General features: G+C 37.5%; 1 protein-coding gene across 2 annotated transcripts in view; it reads left to right on the top strand.

Moving 5' to 3' along the window:
* The first annotated feature begins 9,017 nt into the window (after positions 1–9,017).
* kremen1 (kringle containing transmembrane protein 1) overlaps positions 9,018–23,252 on the top strand; it is a 72,699-nt gene continuing 58,464 nt past the window's right edge. Inside the window, exon 1 of one of the 2 annotated variants that reach the window (XM_030144266.1) lies at positions 9,018–9,338. In XM_030144266.1, the coding sequence (XP_030000126.1) occupies positions 9,260–9,338 (79 nt within the window). In that variant the 5' untranslated portion in view covers positions 9,018–9,259. The remainder of the gene's footprint in view (positions 9,339–23,252) is intronic. The other variant, XM_030144267.1, reaches the window with a different exon arrangement.

Here is a 23,252-nt window from a genome sequence, read left to right as displayed (position 1 = left end):
GCTGAACAGTAATCGCAATACACTGCCCCACCCACCCACCCAAAAAAAAAAAAAAAAAAGAAAAGAAAAAGTCTCCACATGGATTTAACTGGATTTAATAGTTCAGATCCTTCCATTGGATAAGTACTGATGTGATGAATGTTTCAGCTGCAACAGGTTCTATAACCCTATCTGATGCAGTGAGGAGCTTCTCATTTCTGAAACAATGATGACATAAAATATACTGTGGTAAAAAAAAAAAAATCTTACGAAGTGTATTTTTCTCATTTCTAGTCAAAATATCTCATCACACTTAAAATAAGACATAATCACCTAAAGAGTAATTTTTCAGTGAGATATAAGAACTTATTTTTAGACAATAGATCTTGAAAATCTCATTTCAAGAAATCTTACCAAGATCATTTTCACTTGTTCCACTGGCAGATTTTTTTTTTTGCTTGAAATAAGCAAAAAAAAAAAAATATATATATATATTTAATTCAGCAACAAAAACAAGCAAAAAAAAATCTGCCAATGGAGCAAGTCAAAATTATCTTGGTAAGATTTCTTGAAATAAGATTTTCAAGATCTGTTGTCTAAAAATAAGTTCTTACATCTCTTACTCTTTAGGTGATTATGTCTTATTTTAAGTGTGATGAGATATTTTGACTAGAAATGATAAAAAATAGACTTAGTAAGATTTTGATTTTTTTCCAGTGGGGTTACACTATTGGAGATTGCTGAAACTATTAAAATTAAGTTAAACCCATCCAAGGCATTATTAAAACTTGAGGGGATTGTGGTGAACCGTCATCGACAAGGACTAAACGTGGTCAGAAAAAAAATCCTTCATGATTGTCATGAAATTAAAAAAAAAACCCATCAACATTAGAGCTATGTTTAATAAGAAAGTAAGAGTGATTCCACCTGTATAATATGAAGAGAACTCTAGGAATCTGGAATGAAAGGATGTGTAGCCTGAGGAAAACCTAATCCAAAAAAATAAACTTTCAGTTTGCTTGGAAAGATTTCACTTGACAAAGGTCATGTGGTCTGATGAGTCCAGATTGGCCCTGTTCCAGAGTGATGGGTGCATCTGGGTGAGAAGAGAGGTGGATGAAGTGATTACCCATCATGCCTAGTTCCTGCAGTACTGACCTGTGGGGGCACTGTTAGGATCTGGGTAGCTTCAGTTGGTCAGGTCTAGGTTCAGTGCTGTTATGTATTCATAAAATGAACTCAGCTGAAACTGAATATACTGAATGACCAGAACATTTGTCGAGCTTTTTTCTTCCCTGATGACACAGATATATTCCAAGAAGACAATACCAGGATTCATCAGAATCAAACTGTGAAAGAGTGGTTCAGGGAACATGCGACATCATTTTCACGCCTTCGTCTTTGAAGCTAAAGGGGGTCTAATCAAATACTGTGTGTGACTTTTTTTGGCTGAGCAGTGTATAATCACAATATCTAATCTCATGAGCTGCAGATAACTGATAGAGCTAAAATATATTTCAACGTGCCATTATAGATAAAGCAATGTGGTGCAAAAATTACTCATCATTTATATTTGTTTTGGTTTTTACAAAGAAAATGACTATTCACACTAAAACCATAGCATAATATCTCTCAAAGTAATTACATGTTGTTGTTTTTTTTCATATTATTCAATGCTGCCATAAAGACGGTTTGTACTAGAAAGACTGTATGTAAAATAATGACTGTCTCTTGTATTGAAGTGAAATCAGATAATCAATTGGAAAACCATCAGCACTGCTCAACACATCTAACAATGATATGTGTGAAGTTTTCAACATTCTCAAAAGAAATATAATGGTGTACAAAAGATGCTTTGTGATGTTATCACCTCACGTACAGTACAACCTCAGATTCTCTGAAGAAGAAGAAATAGTTGTGACCACAGAGCAGAGAAATACAGCATTAAAATTCAGGACCAGGCACTCGTGTTTACCCAAGAGAGAACAAGGACATGACACAGTCTTGGCTCCTGAATTTGTGAATCCAAGGCATCTTGGCCAACTTCTAATTCAACTATGCATAACTTCCCATTGGCAGGCATGTCAGGGATGCCAGAGTTCTCTCTAATACATCTCAGTGGATTATTCTTGCTGTGACCTCCAGCCTCTGCCTTGCATAATACAACAGTCCGAACACATTGGCAGTGTGAGGGGGCTTGGCCCCCGCTGCGGCCACCCATGCTAAAAATGAGCACACATGGCACTGTTACAAAATTGGGATGCTCATTATCCGATGTTCTCAATCGAACAAAAACTAGCCTAAAAGGGAATATGCCAGAGAAACAATGTGTGAATGTCATGTGCTGACTTTTATCTGGAAAGTGCAAAAAAGAGAAAAGAATTACAGTAACTTCAGCAGACCACAAGGAATGTGACCAGGCAGCATGTACAGACAAGCCCAACATGTGATCACACACACATACACATGCAGAGAAACAAAGAAGACAAAGGGAGCCTTGGTACTAAAAGTGCACAGCATCGTAGGCTGATCATAGAGATGGGAGGTAATAACAGGACCGCAATTCAGGTTCATTTTCATAGGGACACAGTGGTGTTTATTAGGTCTGAGAGCACTACGGCCTCTTTTGTACAAACACATAAATATTAATGATGCGTTGGCGAAGGAAACATTCAGTTCATGTTTAAAGGTATAATATGTAACATTTCTGTATGAAAATATTTTTAAAAATTACCGGGTTTACACTATATATTTTGTTGATTTGAGTACTTGCACTATATCGTATATTTCCACATGTAATTTCATTCAGTGTAACTGTTTATTCTATGGTTACACACAGCTACATCATTAGAACTAAGTGGCATAAAGTGAGTGTTACGTAACTGTAAATAGTGTTATTATCTGAAAACATGATTTCTGCCTCAATCACATCTGATAGTCAGGATTGGTGGTGAATCCAATAACTGATTCCACACGACATCACAACATCCTTAGACTACATCTTTTTTTTACCCCGCCCCCCAAAGGGGAGGCAAGGGGTATTGTTACCTCCGCCAGGAGGTATTGTGATCACTTTGCTTTGTGTGTTTGTGTGTTTGTTTGTTTGTTTGTTTGTTTGTTTGTTTGTTAGCAAGATAACTCAAAAAGTTATGGATGGATTTGGATGAAAATTTCAGGAAATGTTGATACTGGCACAAGGAACAAATGATTAAATTTTGGTGGTGATCGGGGGGGTACACGACCGATCTGCCTTGGCAGAGGTCTGCGCTCTCCGAATGCTTTTCTTGTTTTGTGACCTTTTGTGTTTTGTGTTTTGTGTTTTGTGTTCAGTGACCCAGAATAGATGTCATTACATTTTGGGGAAAGCAAGTCAAAGTTCCCATTTTATATGAATTTTTAAAATCTTTTTTTTTTCCCATTTACATATAATGGGCGAAATTTCAAATGTCTGTAAAAACGTCAATTTTGCTTCAATTTACTTCAAATCTGGCACATATATACGTAGAGGCAATTGATATGCTGACATCACCACACGCATAGACATGATGACATCAGCTGGATCGATGCCAAAATAAGCTACAATATGTGCGAGGGGCGGGGTTTGTTGTGCCTGGCACCACTTGTTATTGAGTTTTATTGAAAGGCAGCACATTACATTCTGTATGTATAAGTATAAATTAAACAACCAAGTTAAGAGATGATAAATAACTGTGAAACTTTTGTATAATCTCTTACCTGTCAAGTCACAGAAGCTTTTTTTTATACTCTTCAAGTCATGTCAGCATCTATATCTGTAGACATGTAATCATTTACTTTTTTCCCAATTTAATTGATGATCTGACATTAAATAACTTCAACCACATCACAAGATATATTTTGCAGGAAAATGTAGTTTAAGTAATAATAGTAAAGGTATAGCTCATCTTATTTATACTAATAACAATTTATTTTGATAAATTAGAGGTATTTTAACAACTTTATGTTGTCTAGTTTGATCCACTGAGTAGATCCTATTCTTTAAGGTTATCACATTTTGCAAGAAAAATAAGTAATAAATAAGTAATACTTGTGAAACAGATGTGTGACGTTGGAAGTGAAACTGTGTAAATAACCAGTACCTCTGAAATTAATTTAAGCACGAAGTATTTAGTTATTTTCCACAGATTATGAATAAATATACTGCACTAAGACTGATGCTTCAGACTGAAATGAGCTGTCATGCAGTTTCAGAAAAGGAGAGACACTCCAACTTATAACCATAATAAACTGTCAGTAAGATTAAATTATAATAAATCTCTGTCTCTCAGTAATCCTAAAGTTAAGTTTTTACCAGCCTGTATCTCCAAGCCGCACATTTACATTTCTCTAAAGGGCACACGTCATGCTAGATTACTTTCCCAGTGCACCCCATCTCAACCCTGTCGGTTTTGGCAAAATAAACGCTGGGCCTATTTTCTTCAAGAGTGGTGAGATCACACTGGACTTTCTATTTTTAGGCCCGCTTGGCTGCTTTTTTGGCATGGACATCATTGGTTTGCAGTGCTGTGTGTCTACAGTGGAACACAGGAGGGTGCTGTTTTACACTGGTGACTGTGCAGCTGCTGGAGGATAAAGGTGAGACGCAGAGTCAGGCTTTTACAATGTCCACCTGTTTATGTGTAGTGAACCATGACCCGATGCCCAGATCTAAGCAAAATCTACTTTTACCAGCATCAGTCTGAAACATCTGTATAATAACTAAATGTGAGAAACTGAGAAAGTGTGTGGTTGCTCCCAGAAAAGTTTTATACAGTAATTGTTTACAAAAAAGGCAGATGCAGACATGTTTAGAGAGCATTTAAAATGGTTTCAATCACAAGTTTCTTTGAACTTTAACAGAAGGATCACATTCATTTGTGAAAATAAGGTCCCCTGCCTCATGTCCACATTATTATACGTATTGTAAGAAGCCATGGGGCTGCATAACAATTGCTCCACTGGGATCCTTCTCACTCACTTCTTCTCTTTTCTTCTGAATATTTTCTGCCCAGACCCTTTGATTTGCCATGTTGTGTACAGCTCAGGGGTTTCCAAACGTAATGGATCCCAATTAGATTTAGACCCCACATAAAATCCAAGACAATGGTCCAGATGGGCCATGTGCCTCTGAGTGTTTACAGTGCTCTGTCACACTTTATGATTATTCTGATCTGCTTTGGCATGTCCTGTATTTTTATTACAATGTGCACCTAATTGTAAGTACTTTCATTGTCCAGAAACAGGTTTAGGTTTTTTTTTTTTTCATTAATGTTTCTGTTGTGTTTTGAGATGAACACTGCAAAAAATCTAAATCTTACCAAGTGCATTTTTCTCATTTCTAGTCAAAATATCTCATCTAACTTAAAATAAGACATAATCATCTAAAGAGTAACTTTTCAGTGAGATATAAGGAACTTTTTTATTATGATTATTATTCTTAGATGAAGTGCGGAAAAGATAACGGAGTGGACCCGACTGCAGTCTTGGGTATTCCTATAATAACTTAAGGGATTGGTATTATGATACTACAATGTATTATGGCAAATATTTTATTGTCCTGGCCTTGGTCCTATGTCACCTGGAAATAGTTATAATGTAACAACATATCCTGTATAACAAAACTGACAGTACTCTATTGTTTTTGTTATTCTTTTTGTTTGTTGTTGTTGTTGTTGAATGTATGTTTCTGTGTTGTTGGGTTTTTTTTGCTGTTTTTTCTTGTTTGTTTGTTTTTTACATTTGATTTTCAAATTTTTATTGATATATTTTCTTATAACTATATCCTGTTGTATCACTGTAAAATATTTAATGGGTGAAAAGAAAGACAAAACAATAAAAAGTGAGTTACAAAAAAAATAAGAACTTATTTTTAGACAATAAATCTTGAAAATCTTATTTCAAGAAATCTTACCAAGATCATTTTCACTTGTTCCATTGGCAGATTTTTTTTTGCTTGAATTAAGCAATTTTTTTTTTTCCTGAAGTCAAGATTTTTTATTTTTATTTATTTATTTATTTTTTGCTTAATTCAAGTGAAAAAAACAATCTACCAATGGAACAAGTGAAAATTATCTTGGTAAGAGTTCTTGAAATAAAATTTTCCAGTTCTATTGTCTAAAAATAAGCTCTTTATATCTCACTGAAAAGTTACTCTTTAGGTGATTCTGTCTTATTTTAAGTGTGATGAGATATTTTTGACTAGAAATGAGAAAAATACACTTGGTAAGATTTGGATTTTTGCAGTGTAACTAGTGTTCTGCGAAGATCTTTTTCAAGAAATCTTACTAGGATAATTTTCACTTGTTCCACTGGCAGATTTTCTTTTGCTTAATTCAAGATTTATTTTTTTATTTTTATTTTTTTTCCTTAATTCAAGCATAAAAAATCTGCCAATGGAATAAATGAAAATTATCTCTTTTTTTTTTATCCTTTCTAGATTTTCCAGATCTATTGTCTATAAATAAGTTCTTTATATCTCACTGAAAAGTTACTCTTTAGGTGATTCTGTCCTATTTTAAGTGTGATAAGATATTTTTGACTAGAAATGAGGAAAATACACTTGGTAAGATTTGGATTTTTGCAGTGTAACTAGTGGTCTTTGAAAATCTTATTTCAAGAAATCTTACCAAGATAATTTTCACTTATTCCTGTATTCCAAAATTCTCTTACTAGCATATAAAGCACAGAATGGTTTAGGCCCAAAATACATTAGAGACCTTCTAGTCCAGTATGAACCATCCAGACCACTCAGGTCATCTGGTGCAGGTCTGCTCTGTGTTCCCAAAGTCAGAGCTAAACATGGAGAATCAGCGTTCAGTTTCTATGCTCCATATATCTGGAACAAACTACCAGAAAATATCAGGTCTGCTGAGAGTCTGAGTTCTTTTAAGTCCAGGTTAAAGACTCACCTGTTCACTGCTGCCTTTGACTAAAAGACTTTTGACTTTTTAAATTTTATATTCTCTTTGAAACTCTGCACTGCAACTTTTACTTTAATATGTGTGTGTTTTTATTTTTATTTTATTTTATTTTATTTTGATTTTATGTGTTGTTTTCTTACTCGCTGTTTTTAATCACCTTTTATATGTTTCTTTTATAATGTTTTAAATGTGTTTCTTTTTGTTTCTTTTATTTCAATGTCCTGTGTGAAGCACCTTGAATTGCCTTGTTGCTGAAATGTGCTATACAAATAAACTTGCCTTGCCTTGCCTTGCCTTATTCCACTGGCAGATTTTGTTTTGCTTAATTCAAGCACAAAAAATCTGCCAATGGAATAAGTGAAAATTACCTTATTTTCTTTTCCTATCCTATCTAGACTTTCAAGATCTATTGTCTAAAAATAACTTATTTATATCTCACTGAAAAGTTATTCTTTAGGTGATTCTGTCTTATTTTAAGTGTGATGAGATATTTTTGACTAGAAATGAGAAAAATACACTTGGTAAGATTTGGATTTTTGCAGTGTAACTAGTGTTTTGCGAAAATCTTTTTTCAAGAAATCTTACCAGGATAATTATCACTTATTCCACTGGCAGATTTTGTTTTGCTTAATTCAAGATTTTTATTTTTTTTTTCTTAATTCAAGCAAAATAATAATAATAATAAAATCTGCCAATGGAATAAGTGAAAATTACCTTATTTTCTTATCTTATCCTATCTAGACTTTCAAGATCTATTGTCTAAAAATAACTTCTTTATATCTCACTGAAAAGTTACTCTTTTGGTGATTCTGTCTTATTTTAAGTGTGATGAGATATTTTTGACTAGAAATGAGAAAAATACACTTGGTAAGATTTGGATTTTTGCAGTGTAACTAGTGTTCTGTGAAAATCTTATTTCAAGAAATCTTACCAAGATAATTTTTCCTTATTCCACTGGCAGATTTTGTTTTGCTTATTTCAAGATTTTTATTTATTTTTTTTATTTTATTTGCTTAATTCAAGCAAAATATCTGCGAGTGGAATAAGTGAAAATGATCTTATTTTCTTATTTTATCCTGTTTAGACTTTCAAGATCTATTGTCTATAAATAAGTTCTTCATATCTCACTGAAAAGTTACTCTTTCTCTAACTCTCTTACTCTTATTTTAAGTGTGATGAGATATTTTTGACTAGAAATGAGAAAAAATACACTTGGTAAGATTTGGATTTTTGCAGTGTAACTAATGTTATGCGAAAATCTTTTGTCAAGAAATCTTACCAGGATAATTTTCACTTGTTCCACTGGCAGATTTTGTTCTGCTTAATTCAAGATTTTTTATTTTTATTTTTATTTTTTGCTTAATTCAAGCATAAAAAATCTGCCAATGGAATAAATGAAAATTATCTTATTTTCTTATCCTTTCTAGATTTTCCAGATCTATTGTCTATAAATAAGTTCTTTATATCTCACTGAAAAGTTACTCTTTAGGTGATTCTGCCCTATTTTAAGTGTGATGAGATATTTTTGACGAGAAATGAGGAAAATACACTTGGTAAGATTTGGATTTTTGCAGTGTAACTAGTGGTCTTTGAAAATCTTATTTCAAGAAATCTTACCAAGATAATTTTCACTTATTCCACTGGCAGATTTTGTTTTGCTTAATTCAAGATTTTTTTTTTTTTTTTTTTTGCTTAATTCAAACATAAAAAAAATCTGCCAATGGAATAAATGAAAATTATCTTATTTTCTTATCCTTTCTAGATTTTCCAGATCTATTGTCTATAAATAACTTCTTTATATCTCACTGAAAAGTTACTCTTTAGGTGATTCTGTCTTATTTTAAGTGTGATGAGATATTTTTGACTAGAAATGAGAAAAAATACACTTGGTAAGATTTGGATTTTTGCAGTGTAACTAATGTTCTGCGTAAAATCCATCTTGAAAAGGAGGCTGAAGGCGTTTTATTCTACACAAACCTGCTGTTCATTGCAGCACTGAGTCCAACCTCCAACCCTTCCTCTCCTCCCTCCTCCTCCTCCTCCTCTTCTTCCTCCTCCTCTTTCTCTCTCTTCCCCGGCGCTGCAGGTTGAATCTATTGCCCCTGTTTCCTGTCACATGGGTTGGAAATAGGATCCCTGCTTTCTACTATCTGGTCTCGTCTTTGTGGTGTCAGTGTAGTAGTAGCAGCTGTAAGACCTGCCTTGAAGTTCAGGGACTTTTAACGCCAGCCAAAGAGCGACTCCCTCTCAGTCTGTCAGTCAGTCCTCCGGTCTGCGCATCCGTCCGTCCGTCAGGCTGCACTTCACCTGAGACAGAACAACTTCACATATTTGATCTCAGCATGGATTCCTGGACAGTCACCTCTGCGCTTCTTCTCGCTGGGCTTATTTCCTCCGCGGCTTTCAGTCATTTCGACACTGGTAAGTTCAACTTTTTTTTTTTTTTTTTTTTTCCAGCAGCAGTTTGCGCCTTTTCCTCCTGACATTCTCACACTGATTTGACGTTGTCTGCAGCGTCTCCAAAGTTGTTGTTTTTTTGCGCCGGACAACCCAATCCTGTGCCATACGTGCGTAAAAATGACCCAGTAGTACCCTGAAGTCAGATAAGTCAATAAATTTTAAGTTTTTGTGCTGTTACTGTCTGATTTGGTAACATGTCCCATATTGCAGTCGTAGTAACTTCATTCATAGCAGCTTTTTATCAAATCCCACTTCGGCACCGCTTCCCAAACAGTGTGAGGTCATGGATCGGGAGGTTTCCAAAGCGCAGCCAACACAGAAGAGGAAACAGTTTGTTATTGGATTAGTTACAGTGTGATTGGTGTGATAGGACATCGGGTTATTCCACACCTAAAGGGTAAATACTGGTGCTCCAAACTCTGCGTCAAAATATTACAAATAAGCGTCCAGATATGTTTGGAAATGAGCGCATATACTCGGGGTGTTGTGGAGGGAAACGATGGACGCTCAAGCCAAACCATCAGCTTTTACGCACTTGGCTCAGTCCATGCTCCATGCACCCTGTGCGTCCTGTCCCTATGTGTGTTTACATCATCTTGCACAAGGATCCCAGTAAAAACCAGTTTAGTTCTTCTTGTGATGCACTGCTCTGTTGCACACAGACAGAAGTTCCCCATGAAATGAACTTGAAATCTGCAGGTCAGTCATTCCATATCATTCATCTAATCTGGCATCAGGTTCAGACTTAATACGGAAGGATATGCCCTGGTCCTGTATCTGCACAGCTTCAAAGTCCTGAGCCGGATCCCCATTCAGACAGTATTTTGTTTTAATGTGAATATCTAATAATGATGACCACACAAACCAAGCTTCTCCTTGCTGTAATTTGTGCCGCTTTTCATGTCGAAGCAGCAAATCCTCATGCTTTCCTTTTTAATTTTTTTGTCTCTTAATTATACCCTTGGATTTCAAATTAGAGGGTCCACCATCTGGGCTAGTGCGTAAGTACTCCCATGTGTACCTATGTATTAACAAAGTATTTAAAGCAATGGTATTCCCCCTCATAACACTGGGGAGAAAAAAAAAAAAGGCTAAGTTTATGTTTAGTTTAAGTCAGCTGTTCCATATTTACTGTACAGTAAAACAATAATTTATGTGCCAACCAGAAGCCTGCCTCTTGTTGTAAGTGAATAAATGCGTGTTTCATGCTCCTTTTGAGCCATTTCGGCTTTATGCCCTTAATACTGTTTGTCTGGACTGAAAAATTAAATGGTCAAAAACACTTATAAAGGGAAAAAAAAAAAGCTGTTACTGTTTTCCTGAGGTGCATTCATGATATCCTTAATATTTGCCATATAAGTAGTCAGAGGACAGATGTGAAGAAAAGAACCTTCTCATATATCTAAAATGTAAGTGAAAACATAATATATTTACTGTCAAATCTGTAGGATGTGATAAAATCTATTAAAAACTGAGAATTACTAATGCAGTGTTTGTATGAGACGAGTAAAATGTTTTCTGATTAATGCTGGAATCTTAGGAGATGTTCAAGGAGACAAGAAATGTGCAAAACGACTCCAGGATCCAATCTGAAATGGATATTACGAGTTTACTACTGAAACATGATATGTGTCGTTGTTGTGGTTTATCGCCATCCACATCCTTTTTTTTTTTTTTTTTTAATGAATGTGATCAACTTTGCCAACTGAAGAGTACATCTATGATGCTATTAAGAGGTTAAATCTCAGCATGTAGAAATATGAATTCTTAAACACTGCAGAATTTCCCTTTACCGCTACAGCTAGGTCATGCAGCAGCTTATTAATGCTCTGCGGAAAGCCGGCTGCTTCTGTGACAGTGTGTCAAAAACATTTATACTAGAGTGCTTTCAATGTCCTGGGAGATTGCAACAAGCTGAAATGTCTTAACGGTAAAAGTGTTTTTCATCTGAGGCGGTGAGATAATCATGCACTCAGGTATACAAGCACACACATGCACATGCACTATGCACACAGCGATAGGAAAAGAGCTATAATGTAGGTGAGGGTTAGAGTAGAGTTGACATGTTAGTTGTAGTTGTGGAGCTGTGAAGTGTGTTAATGCAGCCTATAAGAAGAGACACTTCAGATTCTTAGTATAGCTTCAACCCACCACTACCATAATGTGTGTGATTGCTCTGCCAGTGCTACACCTGAACTCAGAGGCTCATCCAGACTCCCACATGCTGCTTTTGTGTGACTGCAAACCTGCCGTTGCTCACTTGGCAGCTGCTTAGACCCTTCACACAAATGTACACACAAGTGGAAGCTGAATCCTGTCAGACCTGTCAAGATGATGTGTAATTGAGTTGCTCTATAAGCCGGTAATGATGCAGTCGATGGTGTTGGTGTCGTGAAACAAGCTCGAGCTGGTTAATAAGCGGGAAATTAGTTTGTTCTCGATGTTCCCGGTATCTGTGACCGGGCTTACTGGTGCATTGAAAAGAGTGCCTGAGGAGGAAGTGTTAGTGACAGTTCCACTTTGCATCATGCACGTATCTTTTTTAGTCTATGAAGATGATGCAGCTTGATTATAAAAAGTGGTACATGATGCTGCCAAGCTGTCTTAGAACAAACTCTTTCACCTTTAAAATGACCTTTGATGACTTGGATTGATGTGAGGCAGGTTGAGCTTTATGTCCCTTTTGGTTTTAGTTCATTCATGGATGTTCATTTTATTTTGGTGACATTTCTTTGGCTTTGGCTTCATTTGTTAGAGGCTGGATTTATTCTCGAACTTCTCGTAAAATTATATTCTGTGTCCTCTGAACCAAAATTGACAAAATATACCATGAATTGCCATGATGTCTACAGTTTCTGTAGTCCCTTTTCCGTTGGACATCTGTGCAAAACTTTACTGATATTTACTAAATGTCGAAAAAAACAGAAGTGCGTAATGTCAGTTTTTCCATTAAATCACAAATGCGATGATTTGATTATTTATTATCGCGAGATGACACGAGAAGTCATTTCATAAACATGGCGATGAACGTAAATATGGTGTTGATTTACAGATATATTCATTATTATATATATTACCCCTCTATCTTGTACCAAATTAAAAAATGATTGGGTTTCCTGGTGTGTCCACACATACTGCGACATGTTTCTTCTTCTTCTTCGCTTGTTGTAAAGTACGTCAACATCCGTTTTTTTAATTCACCTGACTCTAGTTGTGAAAAAAGGTCTTTCCATTGCAGTTTTGTGTGATATATCGTTTGTGCTACGCATGAAAAACCACCTCTTGCCAGCACAAAAACCTTTAATCGAAAAATGAGACTTTTGGCGAAAATGTCTTTTTTCCATTAGGTAAATTTTTATGCGCAAGTTATATTTGCGCAATTTGAGGGTCAATGAAAAGCAACTACTGACTCTTCCATTATCATTAGCTGTTATTACAATATTATTACTGTTTGTTTGAATTTGTTGTTGCTACCTGTCTGTAAAACCTGTTTTCTTTCATGGCATGTGGTGCTGACCTCTTGGCCAGGTCATCCTTGTAATAGAGATCTCGATCTCGATGGGATTCTATCTGGTTAAATAGAAGTCTATTAAAAAAATAAATAAATCAAAACAGTGTTGGACTAAATGTACGTTTTGTAGGAGGGATAGAATGAATAAACTTAGTAAGATTGCATCAAGAATTACTGGGGGGGGTTTTTTAGGCCTTTTTTTTTTTTAAATCTTTTTCCATCTTTTCCTTTTTCTTATTGTTTTATCATTTTCATCTTCATCTATCTGGGTCCAAAAGATGAAGGGGTCGAAGGGTGTTAAAGGGGTCAAAAGGGTCCTGACCGTTGTATACCCCAAGTTTGGGAAAAGTAGCTTTAAGGCCTTGCTTCAGGGGATGATGACAAAACAACTTGAAAGTGTGAAACATTTGTGGCTGAATATTTTGCAGCAAATATATTCACACCAGTGGTGATGTGAGCATGTGGCAGTTGCAACACTTGTTCAATAAAAAATGTGAATATATTTGCTTCAGGCTGTTGGACAGGGACAGAGTTGGATTCAACATCACATGGAGCCTCATCTGCAGTGTGTCTCCAGTCTGGTCTTCTGGATCTGTGTCCAATGTGTCCAAACTGTATTTGATCCATGTGTCGTTCACATAACACAAACTCCTCACTATAGTCCAGTAGTTTGGTGATGTTCCTCCACATATTGAACATCACTTCATTATGTTTGCCATTTTTCTCTGTCATATTAAGCTAAATATGGCTAGAAATCAGCAGGTGTGGCTCCATCATTGTGGTGTCACATGGCATCTAGTTCCCACAGATGATTGTTAGATGAATTTATTCACGCTGCCAAGGTTTGGAAAAATCAACCTTGTTGCAAAAAAAAAAAAGTTGCTTTTTTATTGTGAAATAATTACAGATTGTTTGAAAAGAAGATACATGCCTGGTGTGTAAAGGCTTTTATGTAAATGAAACACTCAGATGGTGAAGTCACTCTTGTTTAGGAGATGTAAAATACTTACACATTTGGTTCCTGACCTTTGTGCAGACATGAACAACTGTAAGACATCCATTAAAAATAGCATCAAACAGGTGAAGCCACAACCAAGTCTTTCTTCTGTTACCTCTGAGAGAAAATTATTAGCTTTTGTTATATTGCGCAAGAAACTTGAAAAGGGCAGGTTGTGACATTTTGGCAATTTTGAACGCACTATTTATCTGATCACAGCAGAGAGAAGTTTTAAAAGAATGTCTCGCTAAAGAAAACAGGTTAATATCAGGCTGCAGTCGACTGACTGAATCTCAGAGGAGGCGGGAGGTGCCTTATGGGCTTTCCTTTCATCCACAGCCATTGCCAAGTCTCTACTTAACTAGACATGCATGAAATAACTTGTAAGGCCACACTGAGCAGATTTGCAATGACTGATTTTTGTGCAGTGAAGTATCTTATCAGTAGGAAAATGCTGCAAGGTGAAACAGCTCGATTATTTCCAGACAGAATTTGGAGATTTTTAAGCTTTTAAGACTCATTTCAGTTTCTTCCTCGAGGCAGTGCAGGCACCCAGCAGAGTGATGGGCAGATGAATGGCAGCATGTGTTTGGGGTTTCTCTTTGTAGGTTGACATGCATATGAGCTGCTGAATAAACTGGTGTCCCACTGTTTTATCTGGCAACTTGCATGATGCTGGCCTCTGCTCTGTCAGATCCGTCGCACTCGGTGTGCAGTGCAGCAGGTGAGAGGGCTGAGACATGGCTCAAAACCCTTCACAAACTCCTCCTCAGTAGTTCAGTGCTTTAGATTATTCCCTGCTGCTGGCAGTAGTTGTGAAGCATTTGTGTTCTTTAGCTTGACATGTGATTGACAGTTATCACCGCTGTGTTGAGTTATTTTCAGATGTTCGGTGAACCTGTCTGTACAGTGTGTGGATGCTAGTACCTTTTCAGCATTTATGTGCATGCAAGTCCATCATCTGACACTAATTTAACACAATGTGCAGTGTTTGTTTTTGCACAGTACAATATTATGTTTGTGTTTAAACAGCTGTAGTATTCTGTATGTGTAGTGCTGCAAACTGCATATTAACGATTCATTTACTCAAGTTCATGTGTGCCTTCTTTAAACATCAACCTCCCTATGAGGTTTATTTAGAGTGACTCTCAATCATATCACATCATGTTTGATGGTAGATGAGATAGAATACAATCTTTATTTTGTCAGTAGTAGTTTGTCACACATGTAAACATGCACCACACACTGAAATTTGTCTTCTGCCTTTAACCCATCACTAGGTTCCACACACTGCATGCTAGGAACTGTGGGCTCGCCATGTCAGGTGTCTGGGAGACAAATACGGGGGTTAAGTGCCTTACTCAAGGGCACATCAGCCACCAACTCTCCACCAGTCCAGGGAATTGAAGCGGCGACCCTTTGGTCACAAGCCGACTCTCAAGCCATCTAGGTCACGGCTGCCCCCTATCCGAGCATTTCTAAGTCTATTAGTCGAAATTTGCTTGAGGTTTAAGTTTGATTTTTTAAAAATTTATATTTAAGATAAAATAAGATATACTTTATTGTCCCCAGGGGGAAATTCATTGTAGGCAATAGTGCACGGAGGCTGCACTGCCATACAGAGAACATAGTACAAACAAGAAGACATCTCAGAGCAGACACATAATAATAAATAACACTGCAGACACGTGGCAGCAATACTATGAAATGGCATACTGAAACATGGGACAGGATACAGCACCAGTAGATAAATAAATAAAAGTATTTGTAAAAAAAATTATTTGCCAGAAAAAACAATGAAATGTCAAACTAGACAAAACCATCTTCGACCATTATATACTGAATCACATAGAGTATGGAAACTCATCACATAGGGTTGACTTAACAATTAACAACAATTGGTGATGTTTTGTCTGTGTTTTTAACCTGTGTTTTTAATTTATTTTTATTTGTTGCTTGTTTGTTTGCTTTTAAATTGACTCCTGAGTCTGGAAATAAAGAAGATGATGATGATTTAAATGAAAATATGCTGGGATGCTTGAGATAACCAAAAAAAATAAAAAAAAATAGGTCATTGTGTGATGTTTTGTACAGAACAAAAGTTTCTCATGTCAAAAACAGCTAACAGTGACGAGTTGTGTTGGAAACCTACCTTATAGAAAATTTTCAAGTATAAATGTGCTGCACATTTTGAGTTGCTGTTAGAAAACCAAAATACATACTGTACATACCTGGGTAAAACAAGAAGACGAAGAAGACCACCAGATGTCTTACAGCCCAAAAATAAATTTTCCGACTTGTTATTTTGTCTGACCAATAGTGCAAACCCTAAAAAGTCTCGATTTACCATCATGCTGAAGAGCAGACATGAATATTCCCTCAACTGAAAACAACATTTGACATTTTGTCATTTCAAATTGTTGATGATTAATTTTCTGCCACTTAGTTAATTAACCACCTAATAAATTCAGCTGTAAATATTTATGTTTGGGTGAAGTTCAGCTTGGAGGCAGCTGTTCCCATCTGGAGCCTCTATAAACATCCGACATACTTGTTTAGGATTATAAAGTGTGGACATTAAGTGCCAAACCTAAAGGTCCCTTATCTCTTTAAATTCCCTACACACATATAAGCACTTACACTTATACATCACTGTAAATCTTTGCCCAGATTTCATCTCCCTCATATATCATGTGAGTCTGGTCTGAATCCACAGTAAACCTTTAAATGCAGTCCATACAGTGGAGTTTATGACCACGGTCACCTTTGTAACCTCTGAGACAGCAGGATCTTTGTGTGTGTATCTGTGTGAGAGACGGGAAGACACTCTGAATGGTCTCGTATGGATGATAATAACAGGCCATCTTCAGTCATTTGAAGAAACTCAAGCTTGTGTTGGCAGAGGTGATCTGGATGGAGTGCTGGTTTGGGGAGAGACAGTGGCTTCTTAAAGAGTTTAACATCAGGACTTTCGGTGTGCGGGTAAACCCTCTGTACTCAGAGTGGGGAGTGTCAGAGGGCATTATGGGAAAAGTGTGCATAGGGTCTGGGTCTCAGATGTGGGCCTTGCGGTCCCACCCCTGCTTTTCCGGTTCAGAGATGGAGATGGAAACCTCTCCTCCCCTGATGAGCTTCTGTGCAGCAGCCACGGTTCAGACAAACCACTGCGGTAAATTGTTGTAGCGCGCTGTGTGTGTGTTCTGAGTTACACATCCAACGTACTGTGCTCATGATTAAGTGACTGCGTTTAGCAGCCAGCAGTGGTTTCAGACTGTCAAAGAGGCGACTACTTTGCAAGGTGGGCTCATTTTGTTTGGCCACAGTTAAGATTAGAGTTATGGGTGCATTAGTAATGTGGATATAACATTAATCTCAAAGTACATAGAGCATTGTGACCGACCAATCACCATCTTTCACTGAAAATAGTCAAGAAAGGAAAAATCAGGTGAAACAAAACTGAGCATTTTAAGAAAAATCTCAAGGTTATTGTGCTCAAAGGCTATTAGTCACTGTTGAGACCTCTGAAAACAGCAGCTCAAGGTAAACTACACAAATGAATGTTTTTATGCCTCTACACCAGCAACCGCCATGTCCAGAGGTGTGTGTTTTCAGGCTGTAGAGGTGAATGCAGTATGTCAGACACACCTTAATGGAATTTAAGTACCCATGGATGAATGGGTGAAAACGTGGTCAAAGGTGGAGGTCACCATGACCACACATCAAACTTTTTGTTTACCATTACTCAAGAATTCATTCATTAAGTATGCCAGAATTTCACACAAAATAAATATGGTAAAACAATGACGTAATATTGTTTTACAAAAGGTCAGTTTCACAGTGTCACAGTGTTTTGCAAAAATATGTTTTGTTTCATTATTCATACTATTCACTGAATCTTCACTACATTCATGGACATGGATGTAAACTGTACTTGACTGGTTGATGGAAGCAAACAATTGTGATAATTGAAGCAACAGAATATATATAATCATGTCTATTAGCACTTCCTCTGATGATTATTTTCTGGATTCATTAACTATTTATTCTGTAAAATTAGAAAATCTCTAAAATAATTAGTAAAATATTGTTGAATATTGCTTTTCTGATCAATTAATTTAGAGATGTGGAGAATTGCTACCAGATTCGTTGGTTCCCATCAGCTCTGTGGACCATTTCCTTCAACAGTTGTTACTAAAATGAAAGTGAACATAGACCGTGAAATGTGTTAGATGGTTTTGCCGCTCCCTGTATCAACATGTGCATTAGTTTATGGATTGTCATGAATAACTTTGTTTATTTCAAAAGAGAAGCAGCTGCTGAGATGTTTCAGATGTATGTTTGGATCCCTCTGGGTGCCTTATGCCATGTGAAATTTATTCCCATTGTACTTTTGGCCAATATCTCCATACCTACTCCAGCATGTCACATTGAAACTATTTGGATAAATGGATTACATCCAATGTAAGAAAAAACATGAGTTTTGTAGTCGTCACACTTTTTCTAACTTTTGCAGTAATGGGTCCCTTGCCTTTCATTCAAGGGCATGCAAAGTGTCAGCATCAATCACGGGTAGAACAGTCGACCAGGGACACATGGTTGCTTTTACAGTCTGTTCTCTCATCAGTCACTGAAATGATGAGTAAGCCGTCAAATGCGATCATCCTCTTCAAACTTTTCTGCATTGTGGTGTATAACCCTACTTTAAATGTCTTACAGGTTGCATTCAGGATCAGTCAGTTTGTCCTGGTTGTTTTGACAATAAAACCCAGTCAGTCTGTCTCCACTTTTGTTGTGTCCATGCATAATCAGTCACACAACCCATATGGAGCCCTCATAAATCTTCAATGGAATTCCCCAAAGAGGTTAACTTTAGAAAGACAACAAAACACCCGAAACAAAAAACAACGAAGCATATTCACTTCAGTTGCGACCGACAACAGGACGGGCCATAGATTTATAGCGGAACCAGAATGATGCTAAAATGCCACTTTGCTTGTAGTTCCACTCTCTGAACACTTCAATATGTGGCAGCTCAGTATTACCTGAATAAAAATAGCAGAAACTTTAGGTCTGGCAGTAAACAAATACAAGTAGTTTAGTTTTAGGACTTGATGGACATGAAGTCTTTGACTACATTTACAACTTTTGAAAACATAAATGTATTTGATTCTGATTTAATAGATGAGAACATATTATTATTATTATTATTATTATTATTATTATTATTATTATTATTATTATTATTATTAATCACAATCATAATCATAATCATAACATCAAAAAATGATAAAAAATAAATAAATAAATTTCATCACCCTATGTAGCTTTGCCCAAATAGTAGAGGCTGTTCATTTAATAGAAGACTTTTAATTGCCAATATAATAACAATAGTTTGTAGCAGGAAAAAAATGACAGTTGAAATCACCTTCACTAGTTCAACCCAACATTTTGAGACAAACTCACAAAGTAAGTCTCAAATAAAGTATATTTCACTAAACACAGAAACTAGAAAACTGTTAAACTGAACATCTGAATGAAAGTAAAAGGTGCCCAAATCAAAAGTAGTGATGAATCAGTAAATGTGAAACTGAACATCAAATGGTCTAAAAAAAAAAAACAAAAAGAAAAGATAAAAGCTGTTACTTTCCAGAACCCTAGTGTGAGCCATCGGCCACTGTCGGCACCAACCTCTATTGATACTGATAATTCACTAAGCATCCTATCAGCACCAATTAATCATTTCATTGGCCAATGAAGTACCAAAGTGCATTATAAAGTAGGCCGTAGGTGTGTATTGATCATCTTGCACCTTAGTAAAACTATCACCATCCAACAGCAGATACCTTGTGACAGATGAGGAGGCAGAGTAAATTGCACTCGATAAGAGAGCCAGATATAAAGTAGAAAGCCTGAAATGGAAGAAAATACAGCAAAGCATTTTCCTTTTTGCTAGACTCAAGATTCTCAGCATGTCTTGACTTGTAATGGCAGGTCAAAGTTTTGAAGAATTTTCTCATTTACTTGGCTGAAACTGAATTGAATGTATAGTATGCAGTGTATGGTTGGCACCAACGGATGAGGGAAAAAAATCTGTGGGTCCAAAATGTGTGCTTCTATGTCAAGCTGGTGCATTTACTTCCTGTTGACCTCTGGGTGGTGCCCTGTGAAGGTCAACTTGCGGGCGACGCCCTTGTCCCTGTATGCCAAGGAATTGGACCGCCCATAAAACCACCAACCACTAAGACGAAGAAACAGACCTAGTTATTATAAACATAATCATGCTTATTATCATGCCACTGTGCTTCTCGTCCTGTCGTGTTCAAAGGCCTACATTTGTTTGATCAAAGTACCTCCGTCTGCGTCATTCCCTGTTCTCCCTGTTTCTCTTTTTAAACTTCTGCTGAATTCAGCTCTCTCATTTTTCTCTCACCTTGTGCAAATCACCACCTGCTCAGGCGGTTGGTCAGATGACCCATCATGCAAAGCAGCCAAGCCGGTTCCATCTCCGGGATGTGCGGTGGTGATGGTGGTGCAGGGGGTAGCCTCCCTCGAAGGTGATGAAGTGTGACCGACGAGATAGTCATGTAAAGCGCAGAATGGTGAGAGAAAGAGGCGTTCCCAAACAAAGCGGTGCAAGGTTGAGTGTGTCACTCAGGTCCCTGATCGGTGGAGGCGGTCCCGTGTGACAACATGGAATTAAGCTGTCAAGCCGCTGCATGCACTGCCGGCTGTACACAACTGTCAATCCCAAAAGAGATAAACAATGTTTAGGTGGGTGAGTGCACTCATGTGGTCAAAATAGTGGTGTGTGAGGTTTTGCTTCTCAAAGGTCAGTCAAGACCAGTCAGAGTAGTTTTCTGAATGAGCTGTGACATGTTGGTTTTGGACAGAGCTCTGTAAAGCAATGCAACATCATTTTTTATTCCTTCACCACTCTCTTCATCTCAAGTTATCTACATTGTTTTCTAACTTGTTTCTCTTCTGTCAACTAACCTCTCTCTCTTTCCTCCCCTTTCTGTGGACGTTTTATACTATTATGCATAAGCTATGATTTCTAGCATCTTTGTGTACCTTGACATTTACGTATGCATGAGGAGACCACTCTACTGAACTCTGAATGACATTCTCTCTCAGTTTTTCTGGTGCTTTCTCTCTCAGTCACAGTCCATCAGCTGCAGCACACTGCAGGGTGAGGGGGGGCGTAAATCAAATAGTCAGAGAACAGTAATGAAATACCATCGAGTCCTAGATTTGTTTGGTTTTTTTTATGAATGATATTAACTCTCAAGCAAACAATTGTTTTCATTATCAAAACTCAATTTAATTCCTGGAGAATGGATTTTTAAAAGAGGTTTTAAGGCCCTGGGGAAGAAATGGCTGACGCATGAAAACATAACACAAAAAAAAATCTTTGTGCCTCATATTGGATTTATATAACGATGTGAAATAAAAATAGCATGTCATCCGCTCTAGGCGTGTTGATAGAGGGAAATACAGTATTGCAATTCCCTAAAAGCGCACATTGGCTGGGACATTGTTTCTGCATTTCAAGGAGAATGATTAAACTTTTGGTTTGATTTGTTTTGGTGCATGTTCAAAACCCTTCTGGCTTCCTGTCTTTTTCTCTTTTTGAAGAAACTATTAATAAATCTTTTGACATAGTATGATTAAGGTAAATTAGCTGTTATTCTTTCTTTGATGCAAACATGTAACATGTTCCAAACATCTCGCCAGTGATTGGTTGGGTGTTTTTGTAAAAATCTCCACAGACTGACTTTCAAAGCTACCATGTATTTTTGTGGTGTCATATGCAATTCTGAGTTTTGAGAAGCGTAACCAAGAACATAACGGGAGGATATTGAATTGCTACTGTGTGAGACATGACCTGTCCGGCGAACTTTAGTTCTTTTTATACTGCAGTTATGGTTGGGCCGGGGCCACTGAGGTCTGTGCCGTAGTGCGGTAGAGTAATGGCAACCACTTTAAATAAATGGAGAGTAATTTTGCTGCTGAGCCCCAGGGTCTGGTTTGAGTCCAGCTGCGGCAGTTTGTGGCCGAAGAGGCAAATTGTCGCCTTTTCTCCTCGCAGGAAACGCCTACAGACAGGACTGATTTGACAAGGCCAAGCAAGTGGACATGGCTAAGTGGACAGAGCAAACATTTGGACAAGTGAAGGGAGCGGGCTCAGCTAAGTGGACAGCAAACAAAGGAACAAAGCCAGTAGTGGGAAGAGCAAAGAGGCCATGACAGTGAAATGTGCAGTGGATCAGAGTGCAGAACAGGTCGGATGGCTCGTTTCAGTGTGGTCACTTTTTGAAAGAATATGGAAATAAATGTCCATTAAGTGGACCGGTGATACTCCAACGATGAGCTTAAGCAGTTCATGGACCCCACTTTACAAGTGCACAGGAACATCTCTGTCAACCGTTTGCACAAACAGCTATTGTCCCTCAAGCCGTGGAGCCAGTGATATCCCATTGCATCGCGAGGCCCTTTGAAAGAGGCTTGAACTCAAAAGGGATGAAACCTAAGTCGTAGAGAGGCCCTGATTTAGTTGTCTGTCCTGCATCAGAGGTGAATGCAGCTCCCTGAGGTGAACACAAACGGCCTGAACCTGCAGCAGCCTACGTGGCACCAGCCCTCCGCCAACGCCATCGGAGGGGTGGTCACACTCGGCCGATGCCATGAAACTGAATCTGTTGGCCCTCAATAGATCCTCAGTAATGGATCCCCTTCTCACAGAGGCCAGTGGGATGCCCCCTGTCTTTTACCAGAGCCATCTGGTTCCCAGTATTGCTGCTCTTCCCATAGCAGCAAAAACCACAGTGAAAAAGGATCGCTTTCATAGTCAAGATCAGGAACTGGAGACGTGGCTGGTTAAAAGGGGTCTGAATGGTGAACGCTGTGGTCCTCTGTAGCAGCCTATTGTGCCGTTGTTATTGTGTCCTTGGAACTACGTTCTTTTGCGGTTTATCAGAGGACCTTTTGTGATTTGATACATTGGAAAATCTGTGCTTTATTCACACTCTGACCAGGTCACTCAGGCAAGATAATAATGACTTTAAAAGGATTTTAAAAGGTTTGGAAACAACAAGTCCAAAAATGAGATGAACATGCTTTGGTGATTATGATTAGGGATTGTTCTGAAGCCAGTGAAAGGCATAAGGCAATTCAGTGTAACATGAGATTAAGTTGAAATATCTTAACTGGTTTGTCGCTTTAGGAAAGGAGATTTGCTCTTCTTGGATTTATAGGGTAAAAAAAATCTAAACCTGGCAAAAAATGCTGAGGGAACAGGCCAATCAGGCCTCCATCTGCAGTTTACAAAGATAGACAAAACAAACAGGCTGGGGCCTTTTCACTAATG

The sequence above is a fragment of the Sphaeramia orbicularis genome, chromosome 9 (assembly GCF_902148855.1).
Source record: "Sphaeramia orbicularis chromosome 9, fSphaOr1.1, whole genome shotgun sequence".
Lineage (NCBI taxonomy): Eukaryota > Metazoa > Chordata > Actinopteri > Kurtiformes > Apogonidae > Sphaeramia > Sphaeramia orbicularis.
The sequence above is the reverse complement of the archived record's forward strand: the minus strand, read 5'-3'. Positions and strand labels throughout refer to the sequence as shown.